The sequence below is a fragment of the Melanostigma gelatinosum genome, assembly GCF_949748355.1.
Source record: "Melanostigma gelatinosum genome assembly, chromosome: 18".
NCBI lineage: Eukaryota > Metazoa > Chordata > Actinopteri > Perciformes > Zoarcidae > Melanostigma > Melanostigma gelatinosum.
In genome coordinates, this window is record NC_136651.1 from 5,332,603 (window position 1) to 5,348,943 (window position 16,341).

Below are 16,341 nucleotides of genomic sequence, written 5' to 3' on the forward strand. Positions count from 1 at the left end.
TATGATCTCATTATAGCGCGCTGAAGGCCACAGCCCTGGGGACAGTTCTTCACCTCTGTCAAGTTACGTCAACCTCTATAAACGTCTCTCTTCCCGCAGCGGCATAATGTGGCGGCATTAATGGCCGGCTAATGCTAATTAATGCTAACAGTCCATCAGATCATGCCTAGATTAAACACAGATTAAGTTCAGGGGATTTATGTTTCCCGAGCCTTGACACACAACTGGAAACATCATTTGTCAGCTGCAATCAGTCGATTCTTTTCACACGTGGGGCGTTAAAGAAACACATGTTCAATATAAGCGTTTGCTTTTGTAAGCTGTTGAAAAGTTCAGAGTAAGGAAAAAAAAACAAAAAACACATGGAAACACTGAGTTGATGGATTTCTTTCACACACAGCTGGGCATGTTTTGCCGAGTATGTCACCAAAATTAGCAATGATGTCAATGATTGACGTCCCTCGGCAGGCCGTACTTCAGAACCTCCCTTTGAGTGTTTCAACTTCCATCTGGAATGGACTTCACTTGCAGACTGACTGTTTAACCGCAGCCATTGTGGCACAGGATACATTTAAAATACTCTGAGAGCTGAACTCCCTTTCATGTCAAAGGAATGACAAGAGCAGTAGTTCTTTTCACGGAACAAATGAAAAAACAAAAGAAGTGAGAGGGCACTTACTGTAGCCCTGACCCGATTCCACTCTTCACTATTCTCAGCATCCCTTCTTTTCTCTCGTGCTTACAATGTGTTCCCTGCAGAACGATCGTCTCCTGCTGAATCTAATGCTCTGAATTCTTAACTCACTCCGTGTAACAGCGCCCTCCTCTTCCTTCTACGCTTCCTTCGCTTTCAAGCTCAAGTGACAGTTGCTTTGTGTGAATGGGCACAAAACATAAATGCTGAAAACTAAAAGAGAGAGTGGCAGAGAGAAAAAGACTGGTTAGGTGTGTGTTCTTAGTGAGCTCCTCCGAGGTGGGCGAGGGCTGTGAAAGGCCACATTGTTGATGTCAAGGCCAGTCAGCATCAAAGGGCTGATTCAGGTTGCGAGAGGAGTTTCTCTCGCCCTCCCTTTCTCTCTCTCTCTCTCTCTCTCTCTCTCTCTCAACACACACACACTGCTCCACTCAGCCCCCTGAAGACCCCAAATACATCATGGTTTACTGTTCCCTCTCAGCAGAAGAACAACAGTTGGAATTGAAGTGTAAACTCAGAGTGAGGTCAAGGGGCACACAGTGACATGATCCAGTGTGTGTGTGAGCAAAGAAATAAAGTACGATTTTCCTTATTTTCCTGACTTGCACTTGACTGAAATATCTCCCATGAGGCAAACGTGCCATTCGTGAATGATACGTTGTCTGCTGTAACGTTAGGGAACTTTTTTTTCTTCTTTTTAAAATTCCCACAGTAACCGCACATCAACTGCACGAAGCATGAATGGTGCTCGTGTATATAAATGATATTCTCGCCATTCCGTTCAAACCCAGGAGTAGGAAAAGCTGCAGGGCTTATTGAGAGCTTTAATTACACCCACCAACATGCATTATACTGATGACTTCTGTGTGCGAGTGTGCATGTTTGTAAGTGTGTACGGGGTTATCAGTGTAGGAATTAGTAAAGTTAGACACCAGGAGCTGCGCCACCGTGTCAGGATGAGATTTAACGAGCTTTAATAACAAGCTTTAATGAGCTTAATTAGGAATCCATGAGATCCCCATGGAAACGCCTCAACCCCACAGAATCCGGCTCTGGGTCTGAGGAGCTTTCGATTGGATTACTGTGGCTAATGTCACCGAGACACAACAGTGACAACAAACAGAGCTGTAGAGGAGCGGCGGGCGAGGAGGGGAGGAACAGGGGATGGGTGTCACAGAAGGAACTTTGGCAAAGAGGGAATACCTGCTGAGGGATGATGGGAGGAGGAGGGAGAACCAGCAGAACCAGTCAGATTAGTGTCGCTCACAAATTTGGCTTGTGCACAGTCGGCACAGGAGGACGAGCTCCTACCTCCTACAGCTTTTTCACTCCAGTGATAATTGTGCTTCCAAACATAATTAACCCCTTCATAGGCTCCCGCTGATTTGTTTTTACATTGTTCCCTCAGTTATTGTGCCTTGCCTCATATAGGGGGATTTTTACTGACCTGGTTTTGCATACACTGTGAATAAACATTTAAAAAAAAAATTAAAGGAAATGTTAAAGATTTGTAAGGAATCACAAATAAAAGTATAATAATAATAAAAGTTTCATGAGAAATCATGAGATAAGAGTCTCAGAAGAGGTCTCGGTGCCATTTTGATAATGTAATCATGTGCAAATTGAGGCAGTTGTTGGAAATTTGCATTTTCGTAAATTTCCTTCAAAACTGCCAAAAAAATATTTCCAGGCTAACCTAATCTCCTTCAACTCTTTCCACCTCCTGTCTCTCCAGGATCAGTGTGCCTCGCGGTGACCGCAGGGAGGTTCTGTAAAGTGCAGTCCGACAAAGACGGAGTGACCTTTCAGATAAGCATGACGAATCTGCCCATCTCAGCTCCTCCCTCTTCCTCCCGTTATGTGCCCACACACAGACGCACACAAACAAATGTGAGCGTGCACGTATACGGCGGTAAACACACACACACACACACACACACACACACTGGCCTACTCTCTGAAAAGTCCTCCCCGGGGGACTTTTACACATGCACACAAACTGGTCTGGATCCTGGGGTGTCATCTGGCTTGTGTAGGGTATCACTGGACGCCTGGGAACTTGAAGAATGGGGGGGTGACCTTAGCGGGTACGTAAAAGTCACGGAGGTCTCCCGGACAACACAGTGCATCTATACATCGTCAGCCTTGGGCTGGGCTGTGTGGGGAGGTCATCTTTCACCATCTCTCGACTGGTTTCTCTCGTGCCTGTAGCGTGTCCCTCCACGGTCTCGCTATATATAGTTCCCTCGCTTCCCTGGACTCTTTGTGATGCCCTGCTGCGGTGGGAAGAGTCTGGGGCTCATCATTATAAATCAGCCTGTTAGAAGGAATACAAATTTAAAGAGCTTCTCCCCGGATTCTAACTGAAGTCTCCATTAGTGTGGCCAGAGAAGATGGTTGCGTGCATGGCAACACACAGCAAATCAACACAACAACCCCTTTAATCACCCTCTCAGCCCTTTTGTTCTCCCCCCTTTCTTCCTCCCTTCTCTGGGCTCTCACTGATAAAGTCCAGTAAAGGAGCACAGGTATACGTTTACTACATCATGTGATCAAATATATTGGTCATTACATCTGCATCTCCTGAGTCCTCGCTCCTGCTCGCTGCGGCATACTGTTAAAATGCGGAGAGATGGGTTTCTAACCTCGCATAGGTCTGCATAGGTCAAGGGAAATTAGTGGGGAGGAGAGCGTAAGCTCGTTTTATCACGCTGTGGACTCTGGACTGCTGACAGTACACAGATAGCAGGCGGTGGGATATGTGGAAGGCAGAAACAGAAACAGGGCCACGCAGCAGGAGTGCCCAGAAAAGGCACTGATTAGAAGGCAAAGAGGCAAATACAGAAAGTCCAGCAAGAAAGCTTTAAAAAAAAAAAGAAGACGCTGTGAAATGCACCAATTTCAGAACACACATGGACACGCACACAGAGACACGTGTCAAGATCTCATTTTACGCCAGCCTTGAGGGAGGGCTGAACTACTCGCCTCATCCTCCTCGATCGCTCTGTTCTTGGCCCGCTGCACGCCTCCGGGGCCAGCGAAGGCGAGCGATTAACGACAACAGGGAGAGTGTGTATAAGTGTGTAAGTGTGTGTACGGCCTGATCGTTAGAGCGGCCAACTTGTGTAATACAATTACAGAGGCTGCAGAGAAACTGCTAATGTGCACGCAGGCAGCTCTGTCAGATGGATCAGGTATTGAGTTTTCTGCGCTTAATTCACTTTCCAGCACACACATGGGTGCATTAGTTAGATTAGAGTAGCGGGAGGGGACGGGAGGTGGGGTTGGTCTACCGCCGAGCCGGGGCAGATTTGTTTAGTGGTGGCTGTCAATTACAACCCTGACCCTTGCACTAAATGGCTGCTCATCCAGTGGGAAAAAAAAAAAAAAAGAATGTAGACAAAAGCCAGACGTGATTGGTAAAGACATGGCCATTTGCTGCGGAAGATAACAAGTGACATGTTGTGGAATAAACAATGGTCAAAACACTGTGCATAATGCTACACCAATAAAACAGAGTGCTGGGGCCTGAAGAGGCAATGTGACCATCAGTGAGATTAGCCAGGCAATGTTATCACCAGAATGGGACGACACGGGGCCAGTGGTGGACGGGTACTTCAAAATATGGAATGGACGACAAATGATTCGATTTGCTCTTTTCAGAAGTCTCGTGCAATTTAAGAGACTGATTGTGGAATTACTCAAAGACTACTTTCCCCTTTTTACTTTAAAAGATAAACAACTCCGAATCAAATTAAGTATTTAAAGATGTATAAAAACACTGTGAATCAAACACAAATCTGCGCACGGCCCATATTTCATATTGTTTTACAAAGCATCAAAATCAAAAGTAAGTACACACTGACTTTCAGTTGTTGCTTGAGAGTCCATGCGATAGATCTCTCCTCGCATACGAGCACATCCATCCACGTGTCCTCGCGTCTCGACATTACAGCCGTTTTGCAGTACAGCGGGAGCCGCTCATCTTAAGACTCTCAAGGACTCAGGAACACACAACCGTAATGCCAGTTACAGAATAATTATGACTCTGCCCCAGAGACGATGAATTGATTTAATCTCGCAGCAGCTCTTTTTCTCCAGTAGCTAAATGGGCAGCGGGACAGGGCCACAATATCCACAGTAAACACATATAATCACAACTAGATGGCCAATGCAGCTCAGCTCGTAATTGTGTCACTGAAGTGAGATGAGTGAGTTTTAGGAGAGGGGGGGGGGGGGGGGGATTATTGCTGTTTGCAGCTGATTGAATTAAAATGTCTGCTTCACGCCCTAGAGACCACCCCGATACAAATGACACAGTTTATCTCTGTGTAACTGGGGCCACGCAGTGACAAATAATCTTTAGAACCTTTACAAAAAACTCTCGTCGTAGGCTTTGACGTCATCTTTTTTTTCCCTCCATCCAACACCCAGCTTCTTCTAACAGAGTAAGAGAAGAGAGCCAAGGGGAAAGATAGGTAGGAAAGGAAGTTGGACGTGACAGGCTGAGCAGAGAAAACCTTCAACGACTGACGTTAGACAGCTACATCCCCTCATTGCGACACATCCGTCAAAGCACTGATCACGTTTGTCCTCCCACTCGTTGACCAATCCATTTGAGTCCATGACCACTGGCTTCAGACGGAGCCCCGTGTTAACAGTGACCGCCGACACTCCTTGGATTTTAATTTGACATGCCCCGTCGAAATTCCTTGCACAGTATACTGCATTCCCTCAAGCTCTTATTAAAACTAACTATGGCAAAAGACCCAAAATGGAAGCTAGAGAGTAAATACTCGTGTTTCTCATGTCACTCAACCCTCAAATTCAATCAATGTGGAAACAACTGCCAACGAGAAAAATGGCAGTCAAAACCCAAACCAGGTTGCGCTGGTATCTGGTTTTCCACAGAAAAGCAACACAATAAGGCTCAGATTACCCAGTCAAATTTCCCAAAAAAATGAATTGCGAGCGGAGGGAAACATGCATGTATGTTCGTCGGTAATGCTCAAAGCTGTCCGATCCTTACAACGCGTTGGTGTGTTCAACATTGTTGTATTTGTTTCCCAGATTTTTACCTCTTTCCCATGAACAAAAAGCCACACAAAGCAGCCCAGAATAGCTGCGGGGTGATGTGCCTGAATCCTGAATGTTCTCAGCCTGTTCATCCTGTGGGTAAAAGCCATGCAGCTTAGGAGTGGCTATCTCTGACTCATTTCATCCCTTGTCTCCACCTCCTCCTCTCCACCTTCGTCTTCCGTTGGCCGCTATCACTGCTGTTGTTGGCGAGGTCTCGGGCGAGAGCAGGCTGCTAAATAAAACATTTGGCATGGAATAAACCAGCGATAAGAAAAGAAAACGTGGCTAGCAGAAAGCTATAAGCCTTTGCAGACTTGTAAAAACAAAAATGCCAGGATTTAGTAATGTGCGGCTTTGTAAATGCGACGGCTAAGGAATGCGCGCAGTAGGATTTAAACAAGCTCGACTGAAAGCAACTCATCAGGAGGTATGATTTACCAGCGCGCTGCTCCTTCCTTTACCCAGCAGAGGTTACCCTGCGTCGCCCTCCCCCTCCAGGTCTCTTCAGTGGTTTACCTGAAGGATCGGCTTACCTCACGTCAGCCTAAAACCATGGGAACCCCTGTGCCTCGTGTGTCACCACTGAATTATCGGTTTCCGCAGCACATGCTCGAGCATATCTGCAGCAAGCCATTATGGTGTATCAGTTTACAGCTGGTGTGCTGACTCCAGTGCAGCTGGTGTACTGTATGGGCTCATAGTTTATTGAGGTCTGGAATTAGAGAAACAGGCCTGTCATCTTAGTAAGCTCGGTCATTTTTTCCAAACTTCAGATCTCATTTCTCCATTAACTTGACTTGAGGGAGAGCAGTTCAACAAACCCCCCCCCCCCCCCCCCCCCCCCTCTGTTACTCCCGTTACGTTAAATGTCTCCACCAATATTTTTGGGTTACATGCCTGCACGGATTGGGAGCCCGTGGATGTTAAACAACAAACGATGGGTCTCATTTAAATGGGGCAATGGGGCAATCTCCAGTTGCAAACTGTCACTGGACTCACACTGGACCCTGCTTGTCCGACATCATGTAGGACAAGCAGGGTCTGACACATTGAGCGCATTAATAATTCTGACATTTACAGCAGTGAACTTTAGGAGCTGCGGAGACTGCTTTCTGTCATTATCAACCTCATCTCCATCGTATTCATCAACTGAAGAATGCATACAAACTCAAAGACCACACAGTGACTCATTCTCCACGTTCGAACCCTCTTATTTGGCAGATTTTAAACATAAGCAGCGTCTTTTGGATCCCTGAAGTCGAAGAATACAGTACAGTTGTGCCTTCTCTGGCAATTACGCAAATTGTAGCAGCTTTGACAGTGCGCTTCACATATCAGGAGCCATAAAGTAACCCTTCACGGTGGGGCTTCTGTCTGGGCCCCATTTAAATGAGACCCATTGAGCCTGCCCCAGTTAAACGCGGTCTGCCAGTACTCCGGTCACTGGCGACTGATCGTGGAGATACGGCACGCACACACACACGCACACGCACACGCAAACTGTCACTGGACTCACAGCAACAAAGCCCAAAATCAAGAAAAGAGGCGACGCAGTGGGGTGTTCAGGTTAGTGGGTGTTTGGTGGTCGCGATGATGCTGGTGGAGTTAGGGGGGGGGGGGGGGGGGTGAAACACTTCTTTTGCTTTAAGACCTAAATGCGGAAATAAAATGTTTTCCATGATGCTGGTGATAAATTCCACAGTGTTTGTTGAGACTTGTACAGAGTAATTACAACAACAACAACAGACACAAACACCCATTTATCACACGCCTCCAGTCAAGCAGGAGTTTCAAAAGCATCATTTTTAAAACCATCCCTGACTCTCAGCACACATTTTGACTTTTCTCTGCTCTTTGCAACTGGAGTACGTGGAGGGTGGGGGTTTAATCATACAACGGCGCTCACCAGTTGTGAAGCTTTAATTTAGCACCTCATTTAACGCAGTAAAAACAACAACTTTACAGACTGGCATTCTGACACACATTTAATTCTGCCCTCTGGTAATGGTCTGCTCGGTTTAAAAGTCTGTTTGGCAGCTCTGTAGATAACAGATGGAAGAAAAATGAGGGGAATTATGAGAAAGATTGATTTCCTGGGGATGAATGGTCTGGTATTCACACAGATTTATCTGAAACAGACTTTCCCGGACTCTGTTATTATTGAATAAACACACACACGCGCACACACACACACACACACACACACTCTGTGCCACCAATCGGGACAAACAAGAACACGCGCACATACACGTGCTCATACAGAAAGCTAAGAAAACAGAAGCAGGCTGAATTATGCGCGTCCAAAGGAAAATATTGTGTGAGGTGATAAGAGGTGGAAGGGTGCAGACTGTGAGGACAAGCATGAGTTTCTTTTCAACTTCTCATTCGCCACATCTGAATAAATCTATAGGTGGAAATAATTATTTCTTTGTCAGCACAAATGTGGTTGAGTCACATCATCCGTCTTTTGTCATGCCCTTTCCCTAATGCCTTGTAAAAATGTATTCCTTTTGAAGAACAAGAACACGCATTGTCCTTTTAGAAGTCCCAAGCCCATCTCAAAGGAGCCGTAATGTAAACCAGAGGCCATAACTTCTCTTGTGGCATCTCAAAGCAGACACAGGAATGGGGGTAAAAAAAAGAAAGAAGAGTCTGTAGGAGGGGGTGGGGGCAGGCAGATAAAGTCCCTCATTTGAGCCCCATAAAAACACAAGGAGGCACGGACATTTATCTGTGGCAAGGCTTTCATCGGATGCTTTAAGAGCACAGCAATAACAGAGAGCAAGATGCTGATAAAGTGGAGACAGGAAATGGGGAGCGTGGGTCTCCTGCTCTCATGTTTCAGTCGGGACCAGTGGTCCCATACCTGCCCCCTCCCTCCCTCCCCTCTCTCTCTCCGTTCTGCTGACATACATGAACCACAACCCTCCCCAACCAGGCATTAGTGCAGCGTCTGGAAACCACCACCGCACTTCACAATACAGAGATGTGACACATTCAGCAACAAAATGAAGTAAACGACTCCGTCTGCAGGTACATAGAATGTGTCTATGGATGTGTCCACTGGAGAGTTTGACAAAACACAAATGACATATTGCAGATGAATGCCGTTCTTATTCTTCATGAGGGCTTTTATACATTTGCTTTAGTCCCATTCCACTCGTGAGGCTCCGGCTCGGAGCACAAGACAGGGCAAAGCCAGGATTAAGGGTTTAGCTTTGTCAATCAGAGTCAGAACAGAGGGGAAGATAGCAGCTGGATTTCCATTCTGGAGAGCAGGCTGGATTTGCGTAGAGATGTGAAATTTCAGGTGATTGCCAAAAGCCTCAATGCTGCATGTGTGACTCAGGTGTTATGAGTCACCGATGATACCATCTTACTCGTTACCGCCTCAGTGGTACGTTCCACCTTCTCATCAGACCTGAACATATAACCTGGCTTTACTATCAAAGGTGCCCCCGGCGGCGGCAGAGGATTGGAAGAGATATTCGCGCTCAAGGCAGATTTTTTCTCGTTCGGTCTTTGAATGACCTCATCACCTATCAAAGTGTCAATGTCTTCATTTGTAATCGTTTGTTTTATGTAGGTTTTTTACTCAACAGCACATTGTGGATGCTGTTTTCAGAGATGCCTCTGTGTGTAGTTTGAAGGTATGTGACTTATGTACAGTAGATACTGTAGGTAGGATGATCTTAGTTTCACTCAGTCACTGGGCTTTTGTGTGATTGGCAGTAGCTTTGGTTAAAGGTAGGAAAATATGTTACACTCTCCCCAACACTTATAATAATTATTGTTATTAAGTACTAATATTAAGTATCAAATCCAACTACCAGCACCCCTAAAGCGCCCTACTTAGGGGTAGTTTGTTATCTTTGCACAGAGCCAGGCTTGTCTTTCCCTCTGTTTCCAGTCTTTGTGCTAAGCTAAGCGCTGCTGCCAGTGGCTTTATATTTAACTTACAGATGCGAGACTGGTATCAAACTTTGTATCTAATTCTCAAGACAGCGAATATGCATATTTTCCAATATGTTTAACTTCTGCTTTAATTCATACCTCAATTTTTGACCAGTGCCGCTTCTTGGCCACATAGATATGCAACGACTGAGATAAGCTCGGATTATCTCACACCTTCAAACTGCATGCAGGGCATGTTCGCCCTAAATTTCTGGCCTGCTGTTGGAGCTCCTATTATCATGCTGTTTCATGTTAGGACTGCGCTTGCTATGTAGACGCTTGCAAGACTGCTCCATGCTCCACGCTGGGGCCGGGGAACCAAGACTGCGGGGAACACTGTTAAAGGACATTGGGGAAATAACAGCATTCCCACTGACTCGGCCTTTCATCAGCAGTTTGAGCTCTTTATATTGTCTCTGTGTGCATAGTAGCAGCATTCCAGCACCATCTTGAATCCCGAGTCTATTTTGTACACTAATCCTCTTTGCGAGGTAGAATAGCATGTATGGCAACAGTGCAGGACATTCGTTTTTGCTGCGTCCACTGAGGATTACATCAGAAAAATGATGATGATGATGATGATTATCACACAATTATATAACAAACATGAAGAAAAGCAGATAGGATGTATGGACTATATTACTAAACAAGCAGGAAAGAAAAAATACAGAGAAAACTATGAAGATTAAAGTTCCTTCCACCCACGATCATTTAGAGACTCATACTCCTATACCTGTGTTCGTAATGACATGCCCTTGTCTAGTTTCCTGTTAGGGACACAAAAATGTAGAAGGACATTAGTGGTTTGAGCACGAGGGGGGAGGCCATGATGCCAAATTGAAGGGCAGAAGTGGAGTGTGTACTTATGCTCACTCACGATGTGCTCTGTCAGCCCTGCTGCTTATAATGGCATGGGAAGGGCCACTTAACTCGTAATCACTTCTCTCTCCCCCTTTGGCTCTGGTCCTCCTCTCTATCCCCCCCACCCTCAAACCCCTGATATTCTGACTGTTGGCTCTGATCTCGAATCATAAATGAACTGTAGATCAAGAGCAGGGACAGTGGTCCACACCCCCTTCCCCCCTTGGCTGAGATCCTGTAATCACCAGGCTCTTGGCTAGTAAGAGGCCAACAAGCCTTTGAATGGGATATGACTGTACCGCTAATGCATCAGCCATCTCAACTTTGAAGAGCCATTTTCTGGCAGAGCGGATATCACAGGTAGGAAATCAGGTCACCACCACCACCACCATCATCTTTGCAATCATTATGGCCCGTCTGATCCAGTCGCGTAATTGAAAGTGGGACCTTTTTACACAATTATTTTAATTTGTCACCCAAAGCCTAAAAAGCTAAACTTACCACAATAGTAATGTAGGCCCTGTGGTGCACTTTGACTTACCCTACTCTCACAGAAACTCTTAGCAAACACACACACACACACACACACTCTAGGTGGTGCAGCAAACATTGTGTGAAGACACAGGTCAGCCATTCTGGCTCAGGCCTGCCTGTCAAGTGCTGCTACTTGTGCCGGGCTCTGCTAATGGACTGCTAATAGAAGTGAATGTTGCACTGAGAAGCTCCCCCTGTAGTTGAGCGTGTCACATGGGGTGATTAATGACACACTCTCCTCTCCTCCCCTGTCCATCACTGTCCTCGCTCCATATCTTGCTTTCACCCTTCTCTCTCTTTCTTTCTCCTCCAGCTGCCTGTCCACTCGCCACTAATCTTTCTGTCCCATTTGCCTCTTGTGTGTCCTTGCGATCACCCTCTTCTTCTAACTCTCACAGCTGAAGTTATTTTCCTCTCTGCGGCCTCTCTGGAAGGAGGGGAGATTTTAGGAATATAAATGTCAAGTTTTTGTTTTTTGCAAAGCTCTGGTTTCACAATGCCTAAAATATGAGAGCATGAATAAAAAAATGGCAGTGCGAGAGAAAAAAGGGGAAAACAAAGCTTTCAGGTTTATTTTACTGGAAGAGGCATCCTTCCACTCGGCTGGTCAGAGAGCATAAATAAAAGCAGAATAAACTTAATTGCTTGAGGGACCCACTAAAATCTGGTGCATGGTCATTGACAGCAAGGCCCCTAACCATCAGAAGCATTGTTGAAACTGAGGTCAAACAACGTTCAAATTTTGTAATTGTACACAAATTAAACACTGTTTTAACGTATCATTTTAGGCTACATTTAATAAATTACGCTCAAGAATAATCATACAAGATTTTAGAATGTATCTACCACTATTATATCAGATTAGGGAACGCTCTGAAACTGAAGTTAGAGCATTATAAAGGGAGATCAAACACACAGACATTGTAAGTAAAAAGTGAATGATTTGGTAAAGTAAAAATTTTAAATATTCAGAACATTTCAAAAGCTTTTTTTGGTGGCTGGTGAAAGATTTCTGAGGCGTGCCGTGCGGAGTTGCACTAAAGGGAAGTTTGATCTGATCCCAGTTCCGGCTACAATGTCAGCGACAGCACAACACAACATCCTCCTCCAGCAGGTGACTGCAGAAGCCCAGCCCCAAAATAGCTCCATGTATACTTTCTGCCATCACAACAATAGCATATGACATCAAGTGGAGCAGGGAGGCAAGTTCAGCAGCAGACACTTTCCACAGTAATTATCGCTCACTTCCACGCTCCGCCTGTGGGCTCAGCCGGCAGCCGGCAACCACCTCTGACCCCACTCGGCACTGTCAGACCACACCGTACACACGGTTTACTTTAACCTCTTCCTTCACCTGTACGTATGGGGAGTACGCTACTGAATATCAATTTCCTTCAATTACCTAAAATTGCTCGACTGTAAGTGCGTCATATGGCCAGCTCATGGGTGCAGGCAAAGAGCTATCACAGAGGGTAATTTATGAATACTGCTCCTTACGCACAATGTGCTCATTGTGCGTACAAGCCCCGTTTATAGAATGACCGCAGTGGTTGTAATGTTAGCGGCCCCCCGAGCAGCCAGTTGTCGGGCCGCAGGGAAGCCAGTTAGAATAATAATGATAGAAATAACATTCACGTTTACCTGCACTCTTAAAGCAACGCTCAAATCAGTCTCAAAGGGAGTGTCGTGTGTGGAAAATAGCAACGTCTTACTGTGCACCGAGTCACCGTATTTTAGAAATCATATATAATGAGGTACCTTTAACGTTTCCCCTCCCAAAAACAATCCTCAGAGAGCACATCATCAGAAAGTGGGAAAGCGGCAGAGACAGGAACATAGTGAAATAGGAGGCGCAGCATTATGGAAAAACTGAAGTAATCCCTGGAAGGCCACTACCCTGGGTGGGACTTTATATTTTAACCAGTGCCTAACTCAGAGATACAACATAAACACATCAGTGTTCAGGTATTATTGTAAAGAAATCCATAAAGAGGAACACCTAAAGAGGTTATTTTCTCTCTCACAATACATTTAACACACACAACGGTCTCTATTTGCAGAGGGTTCAGAAATCCTCCATGAACCCATATGTCCTCCCTGAAGCACATTTGATATGAAATCAATAAAGACAGTGCAGCTTTTTCCCCCTGAATCACTGGTCTCTCTGTTTGATAGATAACAAATTATAATATTTCAGATCGACCCAGTAGAACTAGGAACTGTCTTTACATTCACTTCCCCCGCCTAAAACGAAAAACTTTTTCTCAACATATCTTGCGTTCTTTTTACCGCATATCACCAGGAGGAAGTATTCCACATATCAACTGCACGCGGTTATGGACACTGCACACATACTGTACAGCTCTGCTGCTGCTGCTGTGCTTGAAATGCCCAGAGTGCATCTGTTCTTGCACAAAGGGTTTCCAATCACGCTACTGTCACAGAGCTCCCAGCTACCTTTCTGGCAGCTCCCAGCTTATATCGGTCTCAACCCGTCTCCTTTGTCAAGAGTTCAGCGGGTTAATGAGCACTCTCATTTCCCGGCGCTCACTTGTGTCTGCAGATGGGGTGAGAGCAAGTCCTCTCAAAGGCAAAGTCAGGAAGTACAACAAACTACAATAGCCGGAAGAAATGTACCTTAAGTAAGCATACAAATATCGAAACGTGTTGAAATGACTCCGAACAAACATATGCAGAGACGGGTGGTTGTACGACGCGCGGCCGGGTAAGCGAGCCACTTTAATCACCAGTAGTTTTACTCTCCAGCGATTTGGAAATGTGTAGAGCTCATCAGTGCCCAAAAATAGCGGGGCCCATTAATTAGTCTCAAACAATGTTCTCCTGCTGTATCGACTCCTTAATGGACAGAGAAGGACCTTGTTCGTATTCCCATCGAGTCAATGACACAGGGCTCTCTGGGGTGTTGGAATGGGTATTATGTCATCTCACCCTGCCCTTCAGAAACCGGACCTGCGCTGTTTTTTATTCCTCCTCTCCCTCTTTTGCTCATTAACTATGTAGGAGTGAGATGAAGGTCTGGAGCAGCTAGATAAGGTTGCTCACAGACTACCTGTCTAGGATATGTGCTTGGAACTCCAATTTAAGCTGGTGCTGCTCTCGCATGAGCAGCCTCAACTTTCCCAAAAAAATATGTGAGATCATTGAAAAATCGGATGCTGTAAGCCTTTCCTCATGCTCCGTCTGCAAACTGAGAATCTGCTCATTTCCTCCCATCTCATCACATTATTCAGCCACAGTTCATTCCAAGAAGAGCAGGCAGACCACCAGAGGCATGTACACTTCATCTGGCATCTGACACACGTGCACAAACACATATACTGAACAGTCACCCTCACACAGATGGCTTCCTCCTAGCCCCCTTTGTTTGACAGACAATCCCCACTCAGGAGGGAGCAGATTCAGTAAATGGCTTCAGGTGTTGTAGCATTATCACAATGGTCTTCATAACTGACATCTACGAGTTACGGAAAAACATCTTTTAACAGACGACTCTATGCAAAAGCTGGAGAAAACACTGAAGGTTTAAAAAAAAAAAAAAAGAAAGGTTGTTCGGTAAATACAGTGAGAAATTAAAACTGATTTATGTGTGTGGTGAAAATGAAAATGCTCCTTCGAAACTCAAACATTCATACAGATTATTTCATGCTAATAAAGACCGGTCTTCTTAGCAACGGTAAAGACTGTTAAATAGCTGCAGCTTCACTGGACTTCCACAATAATTATCAATAAAAGGATGAGCTATCTATATGGAATGAACATCTTACTTTGTAAGGAAACTATTTATATGTACATTAAAACAAGATGGCCCAAAAATGTATCATTTTGTAGACTGTAAAAAGTAAAAAGAAAGCAAATTAATGAACATCCTCTGGAGGGTTTTCACAGTGTGAGCAGATGTCCACAGTAAAACTAAATTCATAGCAGTAGGAACTGGGCCATGTCTCAAAATTTAAATATAATTCGGTTCATAATAATTACAGTTTGTGTTATATTATACCTCCTGTAATATGATATAGAGTAGGTCATTTTTATTGTTGTAAATACATTTGTGCACAAGTATATTTAAGGGTCAATTTGGGTTGGATGTTAAACGAGCAACCTAAATATGGGCTCGATTTCATTGTGATGGTATCTCTGTCGGAGCACAACAGCACTTCTTGATTTATTGTCCTATAAACACGCAGGTGACAGTGTGACTGTTTCTGCTTACAAATGACAATTGTGGTTTACACAACTGAAATAAGCAACATCCAGTCTCTTGCTTTAAACTGTGGCGTTTTTTCACCCTTTTTTTCCATCGTGGTTTTCTATATTAGAGTTAATTTGACCTCGTTTGTCTCCATATTTAGCCCGCATTATCATGACTTAGGCCTTCTTGGTGACTTCGGTGGCTGTTGTATTTTTTTCACCTAACAGTGCGAGTGGACTAACTTCAGGTGGTTCATCTTGTCCACTTCACCCCTGCTGCAGCATGCAGGAGTTTACACAACTTTTACAGAGAGTAAAGCCAAGTTCACAGGCCAAGAAAAGACTTTTGACTTTACCTTGAGCCACTCCGATATCCATCAGGAGGACAAGCAAAAGCCAAGACACGGTCAGCATCTCAGGCGATGATCTCGGCGCTCTTCCTCTCTCTCGGTCAGTCTTTGCACCGTGCCCCATGATGAGGAGTCAAACTCCGCTCAGAGGCAAGTCCGAGTCACTGAGAAACTGCGCTCAAGCACGCACGCACGCACTAGTGTCGCTCGTTGTTGTGCGCTGCAGTCGAAATGTCAGCCTTCAAAAACTCCCGAGCGCACAAAAAAAAAAAAAAAAAAAAATTGTCTTTGCAGGAAATATATCCAGCGATGTCTTTTCGCAGTCATGTAAAACTGTGACAGTTTAAGGAAGAAGAGGCGCGTGCATCGCCCTCCGTCAGGAAGGATGTTGCATTAAAACCTGTCCCCGTTTCCTTTTCCCTCGAAAGGTTCACTTGGTTTGTCTAGAGGTGTGGATCGATGACTTGATGACAAATGCATGCTCCGATTAGTCCCACACACAGAAATCGGAGTCCTCCGGTGAGTCCACTCTCTCACGCGTGTCGACCAGTGTGTGTAAGTGCTGCCGCGCCTCGCGCTCCACTGACGGGACTGATCCGGGGGAAGGAGCGGTCTCTGCGGGCTACCTTGCTCCTTCAGCCAATCCAAGTGCTCCGGCAA

The 16,341-nt window shown here is 45.2% G+C and overlaps 1 protein-coding gene across 2 annotated transcripts in view; it reads right to left on the reverse strand.

The window, feature by feature from the left end:
• Positions 1-16,025, reverse strand: part of unc5cb (unc-5 netrin receptor Cb) — a 99,168-nt gene extending 83,143 nt beyond the window's left edge. For both annotated transcript variants that reach the window (XM_079289697.1, XM_079289696.1), the window contains exon 1: positions 15,688-16,025. In XM_079289697.1, the coding sequence (XP_079145823.1) occupies positions 15,688-15,805 (118 nt within the window). In that variant the 5' untranslated portion in view covers positions 15,806-16,025. The remainder of the gene's footprint in view (positions 1-15,687) is intronic.
• Between the last annotated feature and the right edge of the window lie 316 nt (positions 16,026-16,341).